The 25,233-nt window shown below is 49.1% G+C and overlaps 1 protein-coding gene across 2 annotated transcripts in view; it reads left to right on the top strand.

Moving 5' to 3' along the window:
- Nucleotides 1–3,936: 3,936 nt before the first annotated feature.
- Nucleotides 3,937–25,233, top strand: part of MVB12B (multivesicular body subunit 12B) — a 160,480-nt gene continuing 139,183 nt past the window's right edge. Inside the window, exons 1-2 of one of the 2 annotated variants that reach the window (XM_036261138.1) lie at nucleotides 3,937–4,011; nucleotides 17,360–17,482. In XM_036261138.1, coding sequence (XP_036117031.1) covers nucleotides 3,937–4,011; nucleotides 17,360–17,482 — 198 coding nt within the window. Of the gene's footprint in view, nucleotides 4,012–12,123; nucleotides 12,148–17,359; nucleotides 17,483–25,233 lie in introns of those variants that run through there. The other variant, XM_036261139.1, reaches the window with a different exon arrangement.

Below are 25,233 nucleotides of genomic sequence, written 5' to 3'. Positions count from 1 at the left end.
TCACTGGAAGGCTTTAAGCAAGTGAGTGACTTGCTGCATTTTATTATTATTTTTTAATGATCATTCTGGTTGCTATTTTCCATTGTTTGGATGGAGGCAAAGCCAGGAGACCAACAAAATTATTGAAGTGGTCTAGGCAAGAGAGTATAGTTTGGAGTGGGGTCTTAAGAATATACAAGTAGCTCCGGCCGGTTTGGCTCAGTGATTAGAATGTCAGCCCATGAACTAACTGAAGGGTCGAAGGTTCGATTCTGGTCAAGGGCATATACCTGGGTTGCAGGTTCAATCCCCGGCCCATCAGGGTCCTGTGGGAGGCAATCATTCAATGTGTCTCTCTCACATTGATGTCTCTCTCTCTCTCTCCCCCTCCCTCCCTAAAAAAAATAAAGGAAAAATATCCTCAGGTGAGAATTAACAACAACAACAAAAATATAAAAATCGATCAGTGTGTACTTCTACACACAATATTGCATTATATTTTATATTCATTATTACTGTAATATTCTGATAATAATATTAATGTAATTAATTAATTTCAAAAATTTCCTGGATTCCCCCCATATTTATTTATCAAGATAAGTTTTAAAATAACTTTGTCATGCTCTATTGTACCCCATCCTCCAAATCATGTTGGTTCTTTGATTTGGATTACAATAAATTTATTAACTAAGTTGGGGAAGATAATGACATCTTTGCAATATTGAGACTTCCTGACCAGGGGTTTGTTATGCTTTTCCATTTATTAAGGACTTCTTGTGTGTTCTCATATAAGGTTTTATAGTTTGTTTCTCTGTCCTTTGCCATTTCTTGTTAAGGTTATGCCTAGGTATTTTATAGTTTTCATTGCTAATGTGAATATGAATATATATATTTTAAAAATTATACTTTCTACAGATATGCTAAAATGTAGATATAGATATGCTGAGATGGAAAATAAAAGTCTCTACCCTCCCTGCAGATGTAGTCACTATTATGTTGGTATACATTTTCCCAAGTATTTTATGCATATATTAATACATATAAATAGGGACTCCTATAAGTAATACCTTGCTCCCTCTTCTTAGTTTGGAAGAAACTGAGGATTAGTTCTAGGAAAGAGACATAGGAAATAAAAATACTTCTTTTATTACTATTAAAGCTAACTGGAAAATGTAGCTTTTGATCTGTACCTGAGGAGGCTTTCTGTATATCCTCTTGAGTTGGATAGATTTATCTCTATAGTAGCAGGCAGTACTGGACAATACCGTCTCTCTGCTCCAGAAACAGGTCTACTTACCACATGGTGGAGAGTACATGAAAATATTTGCTCCCTGCCATTAGCCAAAGCCAGAAAGAGAACTCAGAAGCATCTATTCTTATCCAGTTCCTTCTCCCAAACTCACTAATCAAACAAGTCACTCATCCTCCCCCAGGGTGGAGAGAAACCAAGAATCATTACTCTAATGGAAGTCCTATATGGAGAAGAAGGTGTTCCCCTTAGCATTTAGGAAAGCCATTGATTTTTATGCTTATCTTATAACTGGCCACTTTATCCAAACCTCTAAAATTTTTAGTTGATTACCCAGCCAGTGTGGCTCGTGGTTGAGCATCAACCCATGCACCAAGAGGTTACTGGTTCGATTCCTGGTTTTGGGCTTGATCCCTAATAGGGGGCATGCAGGAGGCAGCTGATCAATGTTTCTCTCTCATCTATATGTTTCTGTCTCTCGCTTCCTCTCTTGTTAAAAAAAAAAAATCAATAAAAACATATTTTAAAAATAATACAATTTTCAGTTGATTCTTTTCAGTTTTTGTTTTTAGGTATGTACTTAAGTCATGAGCAAATAATGACAATTTTGTCTCTTTCCAATATTTGTATTTCTTGTTTATTTTTCTTATTTTATTGCATTGGCTTCAGTTTTTAGCAATTATAGTAGGCATCCTTGTTTTTTTATTTAAATGAGAATACCTTTAGTGTTTCACCATTAGAAAATTTGTTGATGGCTTTTGATAAATAAACTTTGTCATGTTAAGAAGTTTAAATTTTCTTCCTAGTGTACTAAGAGGTTTTTAAAAATTTATAAGTAATTGAAGTTTGTTAAATTCTTTAAAGCATCTATCCTGTTGATGAGATCCTGTGATTTATTTTTCTTCAACAATGTGATGAATTTACAGATTCCCTAATGTTAAATTATCCTTGTACTTTCGGAATAAATCTTGTTTGATCGTGGAGGGTTTTGATTTGTTTTACAGCAAGCTGGATTTAAATTGCTAAGATTGTATTCAGTAGTTTTACAACTACTATATACTTAAGTGGGTTGGTCTACAGCAGTGATTTACATATTGGAGATTAATTGGTAAACTTCTAGTCTTGGCTCAGATGAGTTGGAGAAATGCCAGGTGAAACAGGTTTCTTCACTCCTGGACTTCACATAGATCTTAATATACTAATACTTATTGTGCCTCTTCAAAAGGTAGACTATAAATGGCATGCCCATTCTCTCAAATTATTTGACTGCAAAAATATATATTAAACTCTCAGGGAGCTAGTGTTCTATGTAGATCTGCACTTCTACTTGTTGGTGTTATCTCTGTTGGATTTTGGTATTGGGTTATGCTAAACTTGAGAAATAACATTGAAAACGTTTTGCCTTTTTTTCCTTTTTTCTGTGTAACAGCTTAAATAACATAGGGATTGTCTGTTCATTAATGGTTTGCTAGAACTTGCCTCTGAAACCATCTGATCCAGTGGCATTTGAGTGACACAGACACTTGCATGGCTTCCCCACAGGACCTTTTCTTCCACAGCCAGTTCTGCTTGGCACCCCTTTCTTTAGGATCAGACAGCTATTTTGGAAAAGCCTGGAATGTATGAAAATGAAACCTGATGCATTGGCAAATTGATGCAGATCAAGTCTGCGTGGGTCTCAGCTCCAAACTCTCCAGCCTTCTGACCAGAATCCTTTCATAGAGCATGCTGGCCTCTGCTTGGGGGTGCCTTGCTGGGACTGTGGGGGGGCATATTTGACTTGCACCCCCCCCCCTACTGTAGGGAGCACCTCTGCTAAAACCTCTCCCTCTGGTTGCTTCCCTGAGGCTGACCCCCAAACCCTGGCCCTGACCTGTGTGGGTAAATCATTTGCCTAGCTAGTGGGGATGTGGAAAATTGCTAGGATACTGGGGTCAATTTGAGAGGCCTGGGATTAACAGTGGGTTCTGGGGTCTGACCAAGCTTGTGTTGGGTCAGGTGGGGCAGTAGGGTTCCCTGACCTGGAGTAAGCAGAGCGGAAGAACTGGTCTGCGCTTCAGTAAAGCATAGAAGGGCCGGGTGGGCCGAGTGTCCCTGCAAGAGGCCAACGTGTGTGTGCGTGTGTGTTTGTGTGGTGTGTGTGTGTAACGGTTATCCCGGGCTCCAAAAGGCCTGGGGGCTTCCAGGGATCGGAGGCAGTGCGTTAGGACTGATCTGGGGTCCAGGAGGCCTAGGAGACTGAGTAGGCTGCGGGTGCCTGGAAGAGACCAACTCGGGGGAGGGGATACTGGTGTCCCAGGCGCCAAGAGGCCCGGGGCTCCCAGGGGTCTGAGGCTGCACTGGGGCCGCCTGCAGGCTCGGCGAGGCCCGGGTCTGCGGCGCCCGCCGTGGGGGAGGCCGGGGTTGGGGGAGGCGGGGGGCCGGCCGGGGCGGCGGCGCGGGCTCCGGACGCCAGAGGTCCAGGGTTCCCACTCTCTCCTCCGGCCCGAGCCAGCCTGGGGCGCCGGCCGCCTCCCCGGGAGCCCGCGCCAGTGTCGGGAGGCCCGGAGCCCGGCCCGCCGCCGCGGCCCGCGTTGGGGGCGCCGCCGCCGCCGCCAGGCCGCGCCCCGCCCCCGCCGCCGCCGCTCCCGGTGAGGCTCGCGCTCGAGCTGCGGCGCCGGCCCCGCCGCCTGGGCCCCGGGCCCGGCCCCTCCCGCGCCGCCCGGGCGATGAGAAGCTGCTTCTGCGTGAGACGGAGCCGGGACCCGCCGCCGCCGCAGCAGCCGCCGCCCCAGCGGGGAACAGTTAAGTGAGGCCGCGCGGGCCGGGCGCCGCGGAGGCTCGGCCGAGCCGGCCCTGCTGCCCCGGCGGGCGGGCGGGCGCGGGCCCCGGGCCGGGGGGCGGGCGGGCGGGCGGAGTCGAGCCGCGCGGAGGCCTTTCGGGCTCCGTGCCCGGCCCGCTGCGGGGACAGGCCCGGCGGCCGCTGCCCGGCCCGCGCGCCGCGGCTGCCCGTCCTGGCTTGGCCTTGCGGCGGGCAGGCGGTGGGGAGCCCGGGGACCCGAGTGCAAGCAGCGCCCCCAGGGCCGGGACAGGTGAGGGTCTCCCGAGAGCCTCCCCCATCTGTGTGAGCGGTGAGGCGGCTCACCTGTGCCCAGGCCGCCGGGCACAGACTGCGGACAGTCGTTTCACTGGCCTGGAGTCCAGCTCTCTGTAGTCACGTGGGTACAGATCAGCGTGCACCTGAGCCTCGGGCATCATCTAGGGTGTGGCCTCATCCGTGACCTGGGCACCTTTCTGCAAGATGAGGTGCCGGGCCTGGGCACCTGAGGCTCAGTGTACTCACCCTGGAAGGATGGTGGGCGTGTTGATGAGCACCCCACAGGCGCTCCAGCTCAAGTGAGGCTCAAGGGCAGGGGTTGGGACAGGAACTATGGTTTAGCGCCAGGGGACATCAAATCCCCAGAGACAGGCCGGGTGAAGAAGGCAGACCCATGAGCACCTTTGTCCTCTTTGTTACCGACACATAACTCTTCCTAAATTATCAGCCTTTCTCACCATTAAAGATATGACTCTTCTGTTCCCTGCTCCTCAGCAGCCTCTTCAGCAAGATGCAGAGGAAGGCCACACCAGGGCAAAAGGCAAATGACCTTTGCCCCTTCTTGCTCCCTGCCCCCATCCAACAACAGCACCCACTCAGATTTCTGCCACAGAAGCAGACTACAGGCCAGTGCCTCTTTAGCGGCCTTTGTCTCTGGTGGTTGCTTCTCAATGTAATCTCATTGTACATTTCTCGACAGCTGGCTGGATCTCATCTCATTTTAACAGGGCTAGAAAATCTTATCAGCTGCACCAGAAAAGCCTTAGAAAAGTTAGGAGATAAGCTCTGTGGAAGCCTAGACTAACTGAAAAACTGAGTGTACTCGGAAGGTCAGCTACAGGAGGTGGGTGACACCTTTCTTGTTCTCCAGAACTTGTGCAGGCTACTTTGGATATTGTCCATACACAGAATATTTAAACGGGGCCTCTGAGGGGTAGGGCCTGTGCTGGGACCTAGGCACCAGACCCGTGCGAAGCAGTTGACATGGCAATTACTGGTTCGTTTGAGCCTAGAATCATCTTCTCTCATCCACATTTTTCATTCCCTTCTTCCAGCTTTTTGGCCACACTCCTGATTTATGCCGAAGACATTTCCCCTGCCCTGCCTCCATCCAGCTGCTGCGTGTTCCCCACGCTAGCTGGAAGAGTGGCCATGGCTAAATGCAAGGGCTGTAGAATTAGACCTCATCTCAAGCCTTTGTGTTCTTGGGCAAATTGAACTTTTCTGAGCCTCAGTTGCCTCACCTGTGGAGTGAGGCTAATGATGATCATTCATTCTATCTCGTAGGATGATGGTGAGAATTGAAATATTACAAGAGGAGTGCTTAGCTCTGTGCCTGCCGCAGGGCAAGTGGTCAATAAAAGTTAGTGGTTATAATTAAGGGCTTGTTAACTGATTAATCAGAAGAGTAGCTTCATTTTTTTATTTTTTATTCTTATTTTTTAGAGTGCCTTTCTGTTTGTGATTATTATTTAATTCTTCTCAGAGCAACTAGGAAGGGATAATAGAGAGACCATTGGGCTTGAGTTGAGAGGCTTGGATTTGAATCTCACTCTACCTCCTGGGACTCGGGTGACCTTAGGCAAGTCATGGAACCTCATGGAACCTCTCTGAGTCTCATTTTGCTTATTTGTTAAAGTGGCTTAAGAATAAATCCTACCCCATAAGGCTGAATAAGCTAATGTATGTGAATGCGTGTGACACTGTGGAGGATGGGGGATCCTCACTAAATTTAAGTGGGATTCAGGGACAGACCCCAATTTGTGGATCTGCCGTTTAGACAATATGTGCGTAGGGGAGTGGCTATAAGAAAAGAAATAAAAGAATATCTTGCTTTTGTACATTTCACAAAAACCACATGACAAACACAATGACAAGACCCTCTCAGGGTCTTGGAAAAGGTGGGGGTGGTGGCTGAAAATTGACCTCAGTTTCAGAGCAGGTCTGCTTCTGGAGGCATCTGAATTCAGATGTCCTGGGCCCCTCTGCCCTAGCAGTCTGGAAGTGCTTTCTGCTTCACGCTCGAAGAGTGACATCCTTGCCACACTAGAAAGTAATGATGGTGTTGGAGTCAACATGGGAAATGTCAAAGGTGCTATTATGATGATGAAGATAACAAATGACTACATGGCTGGATGTGGTGGGCTGAGAGCACTGCATTTAGTGGGCTGCGGTTGAGTGAGCAGAGGCTCCTTTGCTCGTTAGGTTGTGGGAGGGGAGGCCTGGGTTCCTTGAGTGAGCAGCCTCTCCCCCAGGCATTCTTGTTCGCTCGGAGGCCCTCCCTGGCCAACATTTCACTGGCCCCACTGGCTCTCCTTGGTCTTCTGCTTGCTGGGTTGCCCTTGGGAGTTGTGGTTTCTCTGGGTTGTCTGTGCTGTTTGCAGTGGGGTTGCCTGCATCAGATCTCTCCCCATCTGCCTGGGAGGCAGAGATACTGCAGGGTGAGCTTGACATTACCTCCTTGTTGGAGACATCCTGTGGGCATGTGTTTGGTTTACTTGACACACTTCTGGCGAGATGCAGAGCTTGTCCAGGCTGAAATGTGAGAGGCCCATGGGCCTGGAGCCCAGGGGTCGCATGTTGGAGCTTTGTAGCTCCTACTTCCCCAAGGACTGGAGGGCCATCTTGTTGAGCCTGAGGCTAGAGTCAACAACACAAGGTCATTCCGTACACACATACACACACACACACACACACACACACACTTTAACACTTTAAAAAAATAATGAATACTCGACCTGGCTGCTGTGACTCAGTGGTTGGAATGTTGGCCCATGCATTTGAGAGTTGCGGGTTTGATTCCTGCTCAAAGGCATATACCTGGGTTGCAGGTTCAATCCCCAGCCCTGGTCAGGGTTCGTGCCAGAGGCAACCAATCAATGTGTCTCTCTCCCATCGATGTTTCTCCTCTCCCTTCCTCCCCCCTTCCCATCCACTATCTTAAAAAAAAAAAAAAAAAAAAAAAAAAATGAATGCAAAAATACCCTTGGGTGAGGATTAAAAAAATAAATAAAAATAAAATATTTTAAAAATGATACTTATCAGCAAAGTGTTCAAAGAATATCCCTTGATCCTTTAGGAGAGGTATATAAATGAAAACACAATGAGCTAAACATCCCTATGATGTTTATGAAAATGCAGACTCCAGGAGCTCAAACCCAGATCTGCAATCAGAATGTCCAGGGAAGGGGCCCCCAAATCTGCATGTTTAAAATAAACCTTGAGATGTACTTATTGAAATATGAGAAACACAGTTGTAGATGCTTTTAAAAAAAAATCCTCACCTGAGGATATGTTTATTGATCTTTTTTTAGAGAGAGAGAAACATCGATTTGAGAGAAAAACATTGATTGGTTGCCTCCTGCATGCACCCTGACCAGGATCGAACCCGCAACCTAGGTATGTGCCCTGACCAGGAATTGAACATGCGACCTTTCAGTGGACAGGATGACACTCCAACCCACTAAGCCACACCATTCAGGGCTGTAGATGCTTTAAAAAAAAAGTTGTAAAATACCCATAACATAAAATATACCCTCCTAATCATTTTTAACTGTATGGATCAGTGGCATTAAGTACATTCATGTTGTGTAACTAATCTCAGGAACTGTTTCATCTTGAGAAACTGAAACTCTGTACTCTTTAAATAACTCATTTTCTCCTCTCCTAACCCCTGGCAACTACCATTCTACTTTCTATTTCTATGAATTTGACTACTCTAGGTACCTTACATAACTGGAATTACACAGTATTTGACCTTTTGTGACTGGTTCATTTTACTTAGCATAATGTCTCAAGGGTCATTCATATTGTAGCATGCATCAGAATTTCCCTCTTTTTAAAGACTGAGTAATACTTCCTTGTATGGATGTGCCATATTTAGCTTATCCATTCATTTGTCTATGGGCACTTGGGTTGCTTTCACCTTTTAAGAGGCTATTGTGAATAATGCCACTGTGAACACTGATGTGCAAATATCTCTTTGAGACCCCATTCAATTCTTCAGGTATATCCCTGGTGAAACTGCTAGATCATATAGAAATTCTTTTTTAAAATTTTGGAGGAATCACCATACTGTTTTACATAACAGCTGCATTTTCATTTCCACCGGTGGTGTACCAGGGTTCTAATTTCTCCACATCCTTGCCAGTTTTTTGTTTTTGATGCGAGCCATCCTAAAGGACGTGAGGTGATATCTCACTGTGGTCTTGGTTTGCATTTCCTACTAATCAGTGATGTTGGACATCCTTTCGAGTGCTTGGTGGCCATTTGTATGTGATCTCTGGTGAAATGTTCAGTCAAGTCCTTTGCCCATTTTTTCATTTAATCGTTTCATTTTTGTTGTTGTTGTTGAGTTATAGTTCTTTATAGATTTGGATTTTAATCCCTTATCAGATATATCATTTGCAAATTTTTTTTTTCATTCCATAAGTTGTCTTTTTCACTCTGTGGATTGTATGTCTTTTTTAAAATCCTCACTCGAGGATATTTTTCCATTTATCTTTAGATAGAGTGGGAGGGTGGGAGAGTGAGAGAGAGAGAGAAACATTGATGTGAGAGGGACACATCAATTGGTTGCCTCCCACATGACCCCGACCAGGGCTGTGGACAACCCGCAACTGAGGTGTGTGCCCTTGACCGAAATCGAACCCAAGACTCATTGGTCCTCAGGCTGACACTCTAACCACTGAGCCAAACTGGCCAGGGCTGTGTGTGTCTTTTGATGCAAGTTCTACAGGTTCTCTATACACATTCTAACACTGTAGAGAAAATAGTATTATTTCATATTCTAATTTAATAGGGACAAAAATTTAGGCCCAGTTTAGTTAACTTGCCTGGGGTCACATAGCTGTAAGAAAGTGTCAGGGCTGGCATTCAGACTTGGGTCCCTCTGACTCTGAAGTGTGCAACCTTTTCAGCCCTCTGCTTTATCTCGCTTTCTCCCACAGAGATAATAGCAGAAGGAGGCCCCATGGGGATCTGCAGGAAGTGGTGTTGATTTGAGAAGCATTCAGTTACGGAACTAGGAACGGAACTGTGAACAGAAGACTTGGCAATCTGTCCCTTCCAGCCAGTGGGTGCCCTTTCCTGTGCCAGGGGTGGGGAACCTTTTTTTCTGCCAAGGGCCATTTAGATATGTATAACATCATTCTTGGGCCATACAAAATTATCAACTTAAAAATTAGCCTGCTCTATTTGGCGAGGCGTGTGATGTTCACTGGGATTGACTTCTCAGGCCTTACAAGGCCTGTGGCCGGATGTTCCCCACTTCTGCACCTATGTCATTGCTCAGACCTCAGAGCAGACAAGTGCAGGCTGTTTTGTTTATTTGTTTGTTGGTTTAAACTTTTCATAAGCTTGTTCCAAGGCCAACCTGCTACTCACAGTTCCCCCAGCCGTCTGTGTTAGTTCATGTCACTGTGACTTCTGCCTGACACTTTCACTGTTCTGCACCCTCCATCCTTCAGGGAGGCCACCCTAGTGGCAGCCCTTCTCTGTCTGCCTGACTCACCAGGCACAAGAAAGTGTCCCCTCATTTGTAGTCCCTTTCTTTTGGATATTTCCTCCAGCCTCTGAGCGCCACAAGTGGTGGCCATGTCTTGTTTGTGGCTGTATCACCCAGCATAGTGGCATTATCCAGTGTCAGCCCCAGACCAGTTTCATCAGAACCCAGGGGCTGGAATGGGCAGCTGTAGTTCTTACAGTCTCCGTAGGCGAGGCTTCTGTGCATCCAGCCTGGACATCTGCGAGCCACTGCCAGGCCCTCACCCAGCCTGCTTGAACCGAGACCCCTCTGGAATTGCTGGGGTGCGGCGGGCCACCTCCCTTCCCTGCAATTGTGGTGTTTGTCCTTCATGGGGCTGTGGCATGTTGTCCAGTGAAACATGCACAATTTTGAGAGGATGATAGGGACTTCATTCATTCATCTGTCCTTCCATGCAGCTCTCCTTTATCATTTATTGTGTGCCCACTGGGAGCCAGGCACTGGTGGACATAACACCTCTGAACAACTTATGTTCTTCCAGGGAAGTGTGTTATAACCCGAGAGATAAGGCTGTGTATTTGTGTGTACACATGTATGTGCTAAGACCGTGCGTGTCCTAGGATTCTCAGTGACAGCACCTGTGTGGCTGGGCAGCTGGGAAAGTTTTGGGGAGAATGGAAGATGTGACCCAGATTTAGAATGGTGGGGTGAGTGTCATAGGGAAGGTACTCTGTGGCCTGTGTTGCGGTCTTGGCTGACCTGTGTTGCAGAGGGAGAACCTGGGGGACTCATTCTGAGGCTGTTCTTCATGGATGATTACCTTCAGGTTCTTTCCATTCATTTGTTCATTCATTCAGTCACTCATCAAACATCTAATGAGTACATGCCACCTCGTATTCAAAGTTTGCCCTGCGGACCAGCTGTTTGAGCGTCACTGGAGCTTGTTAGAAATGCTGCCTCTCTGGCTCCATCCGAAACACGTTGAATCAGTATCTCTGGGAGTGGGTTAAAAAATCTGTTTTAACAAATGCTTCCGGTGACTCTTATGTATGCCAGAATTTGGAAACTCCTGCTCCAGAGTGTTGGAGTTTCCATCTTCATCAGTGCATACCCTCCTTCAACGCCCAGCACAGAGGCACTCCATACACGTTTGTGGGCCGACTGCTTTGCGCCAGCTTCTGTTAGGTACTGGGAATGTGGGAGATGCTTCAGGGGGAGGAGGGCAAGGTCAACTTAGTTTGGGGCTTTCTTGGGACTTGTGGGTGATGATGGACAATAGCACACTGAGTCTCGAGAGGAAGCTTCGGGCTGTGGAGGAATTTTTGGAAGCCATCAGCATACAGAGAAAACGATTAAATGCCCAAATGTATGAAAAGAAACATGTGAACGCCAGAGAGTGTGGTGTGCCTGGCTGTCCGGAAGCCATGCGTTCTGATGATTCGGAGTCCATTTGCCCTGTGTTGAGATGGCATTGACATTTATTTCTCCACAGACATTCTGACTATCAGGGCAAGGGTGTGACTCATGTCACTGAACATCAAGACAGCATTGCTCTTGGGGCCTCCTGGGATAGTTTCATCTGTAGGGTATCTGCCTCCTGTTGGGGTGGTTCTTCTTCATCTTCTCCGGGGAACAAGACCTGAAGGGAGTGGTCGGGAACGACCTTCATTTGCAGTAATGGTGGGCAAGTTGGTGCAGGGCTCAGGTGTCCTGGGGAAGGCCACTTCCCAACCAGCACCAGTATCTCTGGTTTTGCAGAGTCAGGCTTGTGAGGAGCAGGACTTTGGCCACTGCAGTGCTGTAGAATTTGATCCGGGTTTATTTTTGGAGAGTGAATTCTGGGATCTGGCATTGCACTATACTGGGCTGCAGCAACCTGAACCCCAGGCCTGCCTCACATGGTTCACAGGAAGTGCGTTTGGTAATCAAGTGGTTAATATAAATCCAATCATAGGTCAGATGGAGTGGATGCGTTTACACATCAGACTCTTCTATTAGAAGCAACAGACCTTTACTGGGGAAAAGGAAGTGCGTGCCATTGTTAGTTCCTGAGCTGGAAAATTCTTTGTGGTCTAGGTATGCTTAGAAAAATATTTGCTTTAGTTTCCCAATATCTTAGCAGCCTCCAGTAGCCTGTGGCCTGTTGCCACTGGACCACACACAACAGCGTTTGTCAGAGTGATTTGGCTTCTGACTGGTCTCTAGATAAGTGGTCCAGACCAAAGTACAGGAAGCAGCAGGATGCCATCCTGAGGTCCACAGTGGCGTCCTCAGCCTGTGCACTACCTCCCAAGAGCCAGCTAGCCATTCGCCGGGGTGCCGCATGGACCCTGGCCTCTGCTCTCAGTTCCTGAGGAGGTAGGTCTCTGCACCTTGGCTGCGTGGAGGTGGCCCAGTTTGTGTGTTTGTGTGTGTTGTGGTGTGCATTGGTGAAGCATGACCGTGACTGGGGCGGTGTCCTGTCCCCTGCTTAAGTTTTGTCAGTAGTAGAGAGGTGCCAGTAATCATGGGGCTACAGAGAAGGGCGTGGATTCCTACTGCCACTGGGAAGCAGGCAAAGCTGGGGGACAGCCATTCTCAGTCGAGACCCTGCTCTTAGGCCATTTCCCATAGAGAGTGAAATATTTATCCACTCCTCCTCCCAGCCCTGCAAGCTGGTAGCTGTGGGCACACACTTTGTCTTTTGTGCCCTTGACTTTGGCAACAAGCTGATCGAAATTTCGTCCTTCTGCAGGGATTAATTAACCTACTGTTTTTGTCATTTCAATTACGGTAGCCCCATTAACTGTCCTCTCCCCCGAATAGTTTGAAAGTACTCTCCTCAAAAGTTGTGTGAGTCACGCTTGTAGCCCTGGTGGGCCTTGCTGGCTGCCGCTGCTTCTGAGCCGGCAGGGAAGCCGAGTCAGGGTTCCTGCTGCTCCTCCTTTGAAGGCAGCACCCCCCACCCGCAGTTGTTGCCCCCTCCATCCTTAAACTCCTCAGCCTGCACCCCACCCCGCTGCTAAAGGGGCCTCGGTGGAGAGAGGTCTGAGCTCTGTTAGTTGGGTTTTGATTTCAGTACAGGAGTTGATAAAATGAGATAAACCCCAGGCTCACGGGGCCGGGGAAATTAAACAGAGATGATATCAAAGTTCCCCTGAGTTTTCAACTGTGATACAGTAGCTTAGTTTTCTCCCTGACTGGGGCTGGGAGGCACGCCTTTGATTCTGAAACAATGTTCAGCATCAGTTAAGCCCAGCACTGCTGACTTTTAGGGATTAAGCAAACTGTTGTGGTAATTCTTTGATCAGCTACAAGGGAGCAGTGTGCTGTCTGTATGAAGGGGCTTTCTAGTTAAAGTTCATTTCTCTGTGAACCTGGGATGACAGCACCGGCGGGGTGCTGCGGTGCTGGGAGCTGGGGCCTCCCCCAGGCACTGTCTGCGGCATTGCAGGCAGAAGCAGGAAGCGGTTTTCTCCCACCCAGCGCGGTGGCATCCTATCCATCCAGCATGCATGGAAAATATCCTCAGGCTTGGAAAACACACCTCACCCTAACGGACCCCATCTAGTCCTAGTATGTGTATGTGAGGTGCAGGCACACGCGTACACACACACACACACACACACACACTCTCTCTCTCTTCCACCTTGCAGAGAAATCCTCTTGGGCAGACACAGGAACAGCTGCCCAGAGCCAGGCTCTGCAGCCTCCAGACTTGCAAATGATCTAGCAGAGGCTGCCCGGGCACTGGGGGCAGAGATTGGGATGGGGATTGGGACCAGACGACCTGCAAGTTTCAATTAAGAGGACAAGCTCAAGGTCAGTGTTGCCACCACACTCTCCCCGCACCCAAGAGCAGACCCAACTCCCAAGTGCTGCCACCACCTTCGTTCTTTACCTGGCGTTTACTGAGAACCCTCTTAGTTTCAGATCGGCTCCATCCTATAGTTCTGAGTAATTTCAATATCTGTTATCTTGTCATTTGAAATACTGGGTCAACTTTTGGCTTTCACAATAGAGATCCTCCTTGCAGCCACAGCTAGGATGGTAGAAGTTCCCCAAATTGCCCCCTCCTCCTGGTGGGCCCTGAGACTTGCAGTTGATAATGGAGCCCCAGTGTGCTGTCGATAGGCTCACACCGCACCATGCATCAACCTATTCCCTCCTGTGCAGCGCTCAGATCTCCCTCATTAGGCCTAAATTTACCTCCGTCCTACACAAACATGGCCTTAGCTCATTTTTATTGTTGTAAATTATTTATGAGGGAAATGTGGAATCTTGAAACTGAGGTGTGAGGGAAATTAATCCCCGGTTACTGTTCTCTTTCTGTACTTCGCTCCCCCTTGCTCCACTTAACTGCACTATGGCTGGAGAAAGAAGAGCTTTGGCATTTTATATTTAATTAGTGTTGAAACTGTTTACTCAGTCGGATATGGGATGGGATGTTGGCCTCCTTCTGCACAGTGTCATGGAAAATAGACCAGACGGGGGGAAGAGGACAGAGGTCCCATTCAGCTCTGCTGTCTGCCGGCTGCACGCTGTCTGAGAACTCCGGGCCTCAGTTTCTCTCCTCTAAAATAGGGATAATGCGACTCAGCCACCTCCCAGGCTTGGTGTGAGCACTGCCTGAGAAGGAGCCTGAGACAGCTTCTGAGAATGCAGAGCCCTGTACAGGTGCAGTGGGGGTGTTTTAGTGTGTCCGTGTGCAGTTAGGGTTTTGAGAGAGAAGTGGGTGCTGGTGATACTGGCTGAGGGTGAAACCAGGAGTTGTGCAAGTAGGCCTTGGTATTTCATGCTTTAGACCAGCATCCCTCTTGCCAGACAGGTTAATGTTGGCTTTAAACACCCTGCCCCCCCTTCCCCCCTCCCTGGCAGATTCACTCTGCAGGCCAGCATTAATGGCCTCTTCTCCCCCTCGGAGAGGCCTGGCCTGTGACCCTGGGTGGCTGAGTACTCAGCGGTGCCATCCCTTCTGGCTCGAGGCTCCACACAGCCCGGGAAACGTGGAGTGCTAGTTAATAAATGGCCTTTTGTTAGGAAGGTCAATTGAAGTGACGGTAGAGATGCTGTTAAAAGTAATTTGCAGTCAGAAAATATGTAATTCAGGGCAGGCTGCTTTGAGTGATTGCCTCTGCCATGGATATCTTGGGCGTTTCTCATTAAAAGCTTCCCTCGCTGGTAGTGGGCTTCCTCCACCGCCGAGCTGGCCTCAGCCCCGCGCGGCGAGCAGTCATTTGTCTGTATTTCACAAAGGCTGCCTTGATCCCCAGGGTACCGCCACTGGGGGGAAAGGAAGAAGGCGTGCGAGATGCTCTGTGCAGTGCTCTGCTCGAACATCCTCCCGTCCTGCAGGCTGGGCGGTGACCGCGGTGTCCGGGCGGCCGGTCCTTTGTCTGCCTCAGCTGGAGGCAGCCTGCAGCCATCTTGGAACCTGCTGCTGGGCTGCTCCGGTGCATTCTGGGAGCAGCATCCTTGCTTTCCGAGCGCATTTCCCCGACTGCACTTGATAGCATGCTTCAGAGCAAAAGAGAGCCATTGTCATCAGTGCCTCGTGGAGGATATTGTAAGCCAAGGATGTGAATCTATCAGCAAATAAAACATTCCTTATTTATTCCCATGCTTACCTCCCCCTCCTCTCTCTCAGATAGTAGAGGCAATACTATCTTAATAAAAAAAAAAAAAAAAAAAAAAACTTACCTCGCATGTTCTTTATTAAATTCACAGCATGATGTTTTAGCACTGGCAGAATTTGTACATTTTGTTAATGAGTTGTTAATTGCAAAGCATTTTGGTAACCAACAGCAGGTACCAGTATTTTGCAAACTGCAGCATTGTTATTGTTATGTTACCAACAAGAGGGAATTTTCCAAGTGAAGATACTTTTTGATCAGTGTTTGCTTTGGATTGGGCCAGCGCCGATATTTAATTATAAACCTTTTTTTCCTGGGGGCGTGGGTGGGCTTTCATTCAGTAAGTATTTACTCGATGCCTACTGTGTGCGGGAAGCACTGAACCTCATGCTTTATGCAGATACACCTACCTGGCCAATGACATTTGTAAAGAGAAAATGATGCAGTGATGCAACGTGGTGTCCCGGGCCCTGCCCTGGGCCTCCAGAAGCTCATTTTCAGTAGACTTAAGTAAAGCATAACTTGGTTTGGCTTTTGTCGCGAACAGGAGCTGAGGGTGTGACTGCTGCCAGGCTAAGAAGCACCTTGATGGGAGACTTGGCTGCACTGCATTAAGTCTGTTCCCTGAGCCTTTTGTGGAGTCCAGGGGGGATACTGCTTACATGGGAGACTTACATATAGCATTTCAGTTGTTCCTATTTAGGAGGCACACTCATTTTTAATAGTCTCTGCCTTTTCTGAGTCTAGGCTGAGCACTAAGAGTATTTCTCCTGCCTGCCTGGTGAGGCAGGGAGTTGGCTTGCTTTAGAAGCAGTAACCAGCCTTGAGAGATCTGGCAGACCTACAGCCAGTGGGATTTAATTGCTGCAGAAGGAGGTGGAATTTAACTTGCTCTTTTTCAAGGCTTGTCCTTTTAAAAGTACTGCAAGTCATTTACATAAGGTGTTAACTTTTTTATTTGCTTTCCGGTGCTCTGCCACTCGAGCTGCCCAGACCCAGTGCTCTCTATATACTGCTTGTCTCCTCTGGTCACATCAAGAGGCAGTCAGCAGCAGAATAATAATTCCATTTCCCTCCCTGTCTCCCAAAGTGCCCAGAAAGAATTATGGTCATTGTTAGTGTTTAGCTTTGAGTAAATGCCCACGACCTGCGGGATTAAACACAACAAAGGGACCTTGCCAGTCCTCTCAGGAGTGGCGCCCAGCGTGTTTCTGGTCAGTTACCCTGGACCTGTGTGCCCCAAACCCCGCCAGCCTCATCTGTGCTTTTTGTTGAGTGCCTACTAAGTGCCAGGGACCTCTCCAGGACCTTCGTTTACATAACTCAGCTCTCACAGCAGCTCTGCGGCGACCGTCAGTGTCAAGACTCCTTGCTTGCTCCAGGTGGTGGAGCCGGACTTGAACACCATTCCTCTGCCTCAGTGCCCAGGAGGCTTTCTTTCCTGTGTTTGTTTGCAAAGCTCTGCCTAGCGAGCAGTCCATTCTGGTGGTGGTAGAGGCTGTGTGTTTGGAAGGCTGCACCTCCATGAAGAAATAGTGTAAGGGAGAGGAATGCAAGGTGGGGTTAGACTTAGCCCAGTCTGCTTTGTCCTCAGAGAAACTGCTGGTATCTGTTCAGAAGTCAGGCAGCTGGATGGCTGGATGGGAGACTGCAGAATGGTTTGCTTTGGGGTTTGAGTTAACATTACATACTTACTCAGAGCAGGGACAAGCCCTCATTAAGTGTATTAGCTCAGTGTTCAAAGCTAACCTGAGATAAGCAGAGGCCAGCGATGTTTTGAATTCTTGATCTGAGGAAAGAGGCAGGTAAGGTCAAGGCTCCCTTTGCCAGTTCAGGAAGTGGAGCTTAGCTCAGGATATCTGCCCTGAAAGTCCTGTTCTATCTGTTTGAGACTTTGCATTGTTCACATTAAACGCTCAGCTTGAATTTTGTGCTTTCTCTTTCCTTTTCGGAACCAGGACCAATCCACCATGCCTGAAGTCAAAGACCTTTCGGAAGCCTTGCCAGAGACGTCAATGGATCCCATCACGGGAGTGGGGGTGGTGGCTTCCCGGAACCGAGCCCCGACAGGCTATGATGTAGTAAGTCAGGATACTGTTTTGTACCTTTTGTTCACAGATTCAAGACCCTCCGACCCTTGTGTGTAAGATGTGTTTCTTCCCTCTAGAACCTTAAGCAGGGAGGGAAAGATCACGACTGGGCAGGCATGGGGCGTGTCCTGGCCTGGGAGTCAGAAGACCTGAGTCTGTCGGGGCAGCTCCCGGGGCTGAGTTGCTTGACCTCTGTGAGGCTCATTTTCACCTTCTGTAAAATTAAGGAATTGGATTCGTTGCTTTGCACTCACTTCTAGTTGTGACATTTCATGAAAATGATCCAAGAGTCTGAAAGACCCTGGGTGATTGTCATAGATTGTCCCACACGTGTGAATGTCATCAGTGTGTTGCCATACAGTCATACAGCTCTTCACAGTTTACAAAGCAGTCTCCTCCCCAGGAACCTGTTTAGCTCTCACGATCACATGGGGAAGACAAGTAGCTTTGTCTCCACCTTGCTGATGAGAACCCGAGCTCCGCCCTTGGGGGTGGCGGGTCTGGACCAGACCCCTCCCAAGTCCAGTGCTCTGACTGACCACACCACCACGCTGAGCAGAGCACCTGCCTTGCTTTCAGCAGACATTGGTGGTGTTCAGTAGTGCCACTGGCTGGAATCGGTTATTTTGTTTCAATAAATAAACCCGGATTTGGGCGGAGCTTTAAAGCATGCAGAGTAACGTCAGGAGGGTTGAGTCAATAGTGACCATCATCATGTGCTCTGAGATTCTGAAGTGGTCTCGTTTTCACTTTCCTCATTTTGTTTATGGCAGCATTTTATTCCTGCTCACTGAAGGTGTCTACCAAGATGGCATAAGAGTAAAAGAATGAGAGACTTAGTAGCCAGCTCTGAAAACCTGCCGATTAGTGTCTGACGTCCCAGGGGTGGGGGTGCGGGGAGGCAAGGCCTGGTCCCCAAGGACCCCAATGCAGGGTTTCTCGACCTTGGCACAATTGATGTTTTGGGACAGATAATCAGATAACTCTGTGTTGTGGGTTGTCCTGTGATCGTAGGATGTTTAGCAGCATCTTTGGCCTCTACTTTCTAGATGCCAATGGCACTAACCCCCCAGCTGGACAACCAAAACTGTGTCCAGATATTGCCACATGTCCCCAGGCGGAGGGGCTGGGTGGGCAAAATCACTCCCATTGAGAACTGTGCCGTGTGTTCCAGGCCAGCCAGCGCTGGTCCTGCAGGGGGAGAAGCCCGTTAAAATGTTCCCCCTCACTTTCCCAGCTGTCTGAAAGCCTTTAAACATTTTAAAAGTGAAAGAACGAGGGAATCTCTTTTGACAAAGATTTGAGTCTTACCTGCTGCCTGACTTCAAAGCACTGTTTGAATGTATAACTTGCCATAAAATAGAATCATTAGGTATGGCTTTGTGCCATAAAACTCTTGGGGAAGCTAATAAAAGTGTTCCCGATTTGAGAAGCCAGGGTCTTTGATGAATTGGATGTGAAGCAGCGGGCTGTGCGTGGGGCAGGGCGGGGCGCTCGCGGCCCGGGAGGACTGGGAGGGCTCCCGCGGGGCTCACACTCAGGGCACGGCCCCCCTTCACGCCATGCTCTTTTGTTGATCTGTGTCCTTCGCATTCTGCTGTACCTTCGGGGTCATCTTAAATGCTTGGCTAGTGGGCGGCAGATGGCCTTGGATAGTCTGGTTTTCTGAAAGTCTTGGGAAGTCTGACAGGAGCAGAATCTATCCCTATCATTTTCTCCTAACATCTCGCTCAGGGCAGGAGAGCGCAGTGTCAAATGAGTAAAATTAATAAGCACATTTCATGATTATGCTGTGCCGTGCATCACAGTGAAAGGTGAGCAGGGCACAGGGCTCTGGGGTCAGCCCGGCAATTACCCGCCTCCGCGCCAGGCTGCAGCGGCCGAGCTCCCTCCAAAGGCCCTTTCGGGGAGACAGCTGGAGTCACTTCTGTACTGACCACTGGACTCTTGTAGAGAAGCATCCAGTTCCCCAGAGGCCTGACCCTGAGTTCAAGGGCAATGAGGGGAGAAACTCCGCGTTCCTTTTTTCTGGAGTTTGCTGTGAAGTCAGCATCCTTATGGAAATATAAGACGTTTGATGGTGGCTGGGCCGCGGGGAGGCTCAGACAGAACCGCCAGGGCTGAGGACACCCGGCTGTGGATCGGGGCGAGACCTCCCCCGTCACCTGCTGTGGGAGTGATCTGCCTCATGCACAGTCACATCAAGCACTGTGACCACGCAGCCCTGAGACTCAGGCACCAGACGGACTGCTGGCCTGGGCGCACAGCCACTTTCGAAGGGGCATGGACCCTGTTGCTGCTTAAAGTAAAAGATGCCAAATGTTCGTTCATAAACATTTAATTTTATCACTCCTCTCCAGGTCAGGGGAAGCTGCTTAGGCTAGGAGCTGAGGCCTATTTGCTACACTTCCCCATTTGCTGTCCCGATCCCCGCATTCCCCTCTGAAGTAGCATCCCCCATCCCCTTTCTCATGCGTCTCGGAGTGGCTGGTGGTGATGCTCCTGACAGAGGGCGGGTGGGTCTTGTGTGTCCTTGTGACACCCCAGTTCCTGGTATAATGACTCTGTCGTAGATGTCTGGTGTTTGCTGAAGGTAGTACGTGCTGTTTTGTCAGTTTTTAGTGCATCGTGATGCCACAGAAGGACTTCATTCTAAAACTCTATACAGAATTAACCCAAGTCCCTCTGGGATGTCGCCGTGTCTAAGGGCATCGAGCTGGACATCACTGGTGACCATTGTTGGGTGTATTTCTTTGTATTTCCAGTAAAAGACAGCTTACCTTTTACCTGAATTCTTTTTCCTTTCTAAAAATTCTTTTGTCTCTTTACAACTCAGAGACTAGAGCCACAATACCATATTTATGAGATGACTCCCAGAAAGGAAAATTGTTTCTTTGATAATATACTTTTTGGTAATATGCTTTCACTTGCTATACTTTCACAAAAACAAAACAAAACGTCAGCAATACAGAGAGATAACAAACACTCCAGAGTGTTTTAATTTCACACCGTAATCTCTGCGGCCTGTTCTTCGAGCCCCTGCGGTGGGCCCGCTGGAAGCCGGGGGTGCCGTGGTGCATGAACGCGCTCCCTGCCCTCGTGATGCGTGCAGTCCGGAGGGGGAGGCCGGCGATTAATGATGCCACGAGTAAATGCAAAACAAAATTGTGGTAAGTGCTTGGAAGGGGAGTCCTAATAGACTATTTTTATCTTTCACGTCTAGCTTTGCAGATCTATCCGTTTCCCTTGCTGAGTCCCAGATTATGAGAGCACCGCCCCCCCACCAGCTTACTTCTGGGTGACGCTCCCCTCCCTGGAGACCTGCCGATGTCTGTCCTCCAGCCCCTTCCCTTCTGAGCCTTTCCCACAGCACCACTCCCGTGTGCTCAGGGCTATTTATTTGTTTATATTTTCTTTATTGATTTTACAGAGAGCGGAAGGGGGAGGCAGAGAGAGGTAGAAACATCGATGAGAGAGAACATCGATTGGCCGCCTCCTGCATGCCTCCCACCGGGGATCAGGCCCACAACCTGGGCAAGTGCCCTGACTGGGAATCGAACCGGCGGCCTCTTGGTGCAGGGTCGACGCTCAGCCGCTGAGCCACACCGGGCGGACTGCTCAGGGCTCTTTAGCGGCACTGTTTTGTTGGTGCCATCTATGAGGTCACCCTTGGCCGGGTACAGCCCCACTGCTAACCTGGCCTGAGGGGGGCAAACACCACCGTTCCTTCTTCTGCCGCTTTCCTTGGTTTCTCATAGAACAGCTGAGACCAGACTTACTTTAATGAGACTCCTCGAGCCGTGAGGACAGTGGGGATGCGAGAGCAGAGCGCGGAGACCGTCGATGCCTGCTGCCGATCCCAGGTCGGTCCGCTGACCCGCTGCTTGCGCGGCCTCGGCCTTGCTTTTGGCTGCCTCCATCCCACCTACGCTAGAACGGCGTTTAGAAGTGCCACCCGTAGGGTCCCAGCCCGAGAGACCTCGCCCCAGTCTAAGACCTCCTCCATTCCCTTCCTGAGCAACCCCACCCTGCACACTGGAGTCTGTGGCACAGTGACCCTGGAAGGACAGATTATCCTCCAGTGCAGTGACTGTTCCCAGATGTCCGGTTGGGGATTCTCAAGATTTTGTGAGCCTCAGTCCTCTGTAGAGCCCCCTGCCTTAAATTCCTCCTGCTGGGTCAGGGGGGGGGGCTGAGAGTGTGCATCCCAACTGATGCCCAGGGCCACTGGGCTGCTGGTCTGGGGGCCACACTTGGAGAACTACTGGGCTAAGTTAAGTCATTCTTTGTTAATTGATTTTTTGAGAGAGAGAGCGCACGAACAGAGAGATACAAGACTACTCTCCAGGGATGTGTGTCTATGTAAGTTTTTTAAAGAAATATTTTAAAAATCGGATGGTACTAGTCATACTCTTGTAACTCTTGAGAGGAGAGTAGAAGTGTGAGAGAGAGATACAGAGATACAGAGAGATACAGGACGACCCTCCAGCCAACTGAGCCACACTGGCCCAGGCTAAGTTAAGTCATTCTTAACTAATCTCCACGTGTGGTCATCATGGGCCTCTCTCCGGAATAGCCACGCTGGCTCTTCTGTTGTTTTTCAGCCTTTCTTGATTTAGAGTTCAGAAAGTCTCTGGGGATGCGTGTCTATGTTTGTAGGTTTCTTAAAGAAATATTTTTAAAATGAGATGGTACAAGTAATACTCTTGTAACTTTTATTTATTGATTTTTGAGAGGGGAGAGAGAGAGAAAGAAACAGAAACATTGATTTGTTCCACTTACTGATGCACTCATTAGTTGATTCCTGAAGGTGCCCATACTGGGAATAGAATCCTCAACCTTGACGTATCAGGACAGCACTCTAACCAACCGAGTTACTTGGCCAGGGCCTCTAGTAACTTAAAAATATGTATATATTATGGACATAGCTCCATATCTATCTATCTATCTATCTATCTATCTATCTATCATCTATCTAAAAATATATCAGCCTTCTAATAATGTTTATTTTACTATCTGGCTGTACCAAAATTTGATTAATAATCCCATATTGAAGGACATTTAGTTTGTTTCTATTTTTTTAATATGATAAGAAAAAAATCCTTTTATATGTGTCTTGGCATGGTGTCCTGTTAGCTCCACAGAGTAATTTCATAGGTTGAAATTACTGGGTCAGGGTGTCCACATTTCAACTCGATAAATATTGCCGATGGCCTTCTAGAAAGGTTGTCACATCTTGCCATTTTCTGTTCTCAGTGAGGGTAAGATAGATCTTGGAGTGGGGCATGAATTGCCTGAGTCTTCCCTTCCTCCGGGCTGTGGGCCAGCTCCGTGTCACGGTGGTTCTCGTCACAGTCGGCAAGCCTCCAGCAGCAAGGGCCCACATGGATCTTCTCCCCACGAGGCTGCTCGTGTCTGATAATCAGAGAGGGACAGAAATCCCAGGTCTCCCATTCGGCACACGTGATTTCAGCCTACCTTCCAGTCTCGCTTCTTCTCTGGCCTCATCCAACCTTTCATTTTCTCGTGTTCAGAATAAGTATGAACTTTGTACCATCACACCTCTGAGCCTACTTTTTCCTGTTTCCAAGGTTCCTGCACCCCTCCTATCCTGGTAAAATTTTACTCATTCTTCAAAACCCAGTTCGAATAGCTCCTTAGTGAAACTTCTCCTGATATTACTCATTCATTTACTTGTTCATGCATCGGTGTCACGAATATTTATTGAGTACTTACTTTTTTGTAAGGCACCCGGAAGCCCAGTATTCTAGAAGGTTGGGTCCTCTGAGGTGAAAGGTAAGAGATGAGGATGGACAGATGGACGAGGCCAGACCACAACAGAGTATTGCAAGCCCCACAGAGGAGTGGGAGTCATTCGAGGATGCGAAAGAGAAGAGGTTCTTGGATCCGTGTTTCTGAGAGTTTGCTTGTTGTGTGCGGCAAGGAAAGAATCGGAGGTGTAGGTACTGAGGCAGGTGGGTGAGTTTGGGGGCTCTGTGCTAGTGTCGGGTCAGGGGGTGCCAGCCTCACCTGTTAGCAGTGGGCTGGAAAGAAGTGGCTGTGTCTGGGGACCCGAATACATATTCTTTCACAGAAAAAACAGAGTTACTTTTGGGAGAGGGTGCGGAGGGGAGGGAAGGGAAGGACCAGAGTGACCCCAGCATGCCTTCCGGGAAGAGGGGTGGGTTTGATGCTGTCCGTTGAGGCAGGAACGTGGACAGCCAGGTGGGTGGAGCTGGGAACAGGCATTGGTTCATTGTGGACACGCTGAGTTTGCGGTGTTTGTGAGACATCTGGGTGGAGATGTCAGGCAGCCTAGGTCCGAGGTCTGGGTGTCATCGTTGCATAGCAGAGGCCATGGCATGACTGAGGTGGTCCAGAGGAGACAAGGGGTCATGCCAGCCCCCACATCAGCCCCCACCTCAGACCCTGGAGGAGCACTGATTAGGAAGGCGGGACAGGGCTGAGCATCCAGCGAGGTGGGTGGACTCTTACCAAGAAACTGAAGGGGCAGGTATTTCTGCGGAAGGGGTGGTCAGTGATTCAGAGTCGCCTGCAGGGTGAGTGAAATGGGACTGAACGGTGGGGGTGGCCGTGCGCTGGCGGCGGCTCGGAAGCAAGATTGGCGTGGCCTTGACGACCCGTGGAAGTGGGAGGTGACAACGGAGGCCGAGTGCAGGTGGCCTTTGAAGGAGAGAGGGGAGAGGGGAGCGGTACCTAGAGGATGACGGGGTCACCAGCGGGGGGTGGGGGGGCTGACCGTGGAGGAGAGAGGGGCTGCCTGCTGCAGCAGAACCCTCCAGAGAGCAGAGGCCTGGGCACCCAGAGCCTGCAGAGAGAAGCCAGGGAGTGACAGTTGTCCAGCTCCCCTTCCTGTCGCGGCCTCTGACCTCCGTCCGAGTGGGCCACCCGGTGAGGCAGGGACCCGTCATCTCGGAAGTCTCCACTGTCGTTCCTTCCTCTCTGTTCTTCCCCTCCACCTCCCTTTCTCTCAACACTCTGTTTATTTCTGAGACTAATTAGACAACAAAGCATTTCTTAAAAACGGTTGCACCTGTATAATTTATAGATGCCCCGAATGTGCCTGGGAGTTTCTGGATAATAGGCAGGCTCACGTGCACGCACAGTCCAACGTGAGGGCTCCGGGGCACTGGGCCAGCCCGGCTCGCTCGGGAGTGGGCTGTGTCTAGAGGACATAGGGAAGGGGAGCTTGAACGTCCTACCCTGCTTCACCAGAATAGAAAGAGAAAAAGATCCTGTAAATGCTGATGCAGATTCGAGCAGGCTGGTGTCTTTGTAGAGCTCACGATGCTGTCAGATCACATGGAAAGCATGCGAAGATGGTACGATATCTTGTTAAAAACACAGGGTAGATAGCAAGTGGGAAGGTGGGACATAGAATTATGTCCCATCTGATCACGGCTGTCACTTGGATCCCCAGAAGCTGAACTGGGAGAAGGGAGAGGTGAGCAGGGCAGGAAGACCCCCTTCTTCCTCAGGGCCAGAGGGTGGGGGACAGCCCAAAGCTTTGGGAGCCCCCCCCCCCCAGCTCTGCCTCCGTGAAGCTAAAGCAGAAACCAGGGCATCAGCAGCTCCCGGCCGCCCAGCTCCGCCCCAGACTCTGCGACCGGCTGCTCCCAGTGCAGAAATAACCGCAGACCCAGTTCCGCTCACACCCTGCTTTATTTTCAGAACCAGAACTTGTTTTGATAAAAGGTACCAGGTGTCTCCCTTTAGTTTTG

The sequence above is a fragment of the Molossus molossus genome, unplaced genomic scaffold (genome assembly GCF_014108415.1).
Source record: "Molossus molossus isolate mMolMol1 unplaced genomic scaffold, mMolMol1.p scaffold_m16_p_14, whole genome shotgun sequence".
Lineage (NCBI taxonomy): Eukaryota > Metazoa > Chordata > Mammalia > Chiroptera > Molossidae > Molossus > Molossus molossus.
Note: the sequence above shows the minus strand (reverse complement) of the source record. Positions and strands in the feature narration are given on the sequence as shown.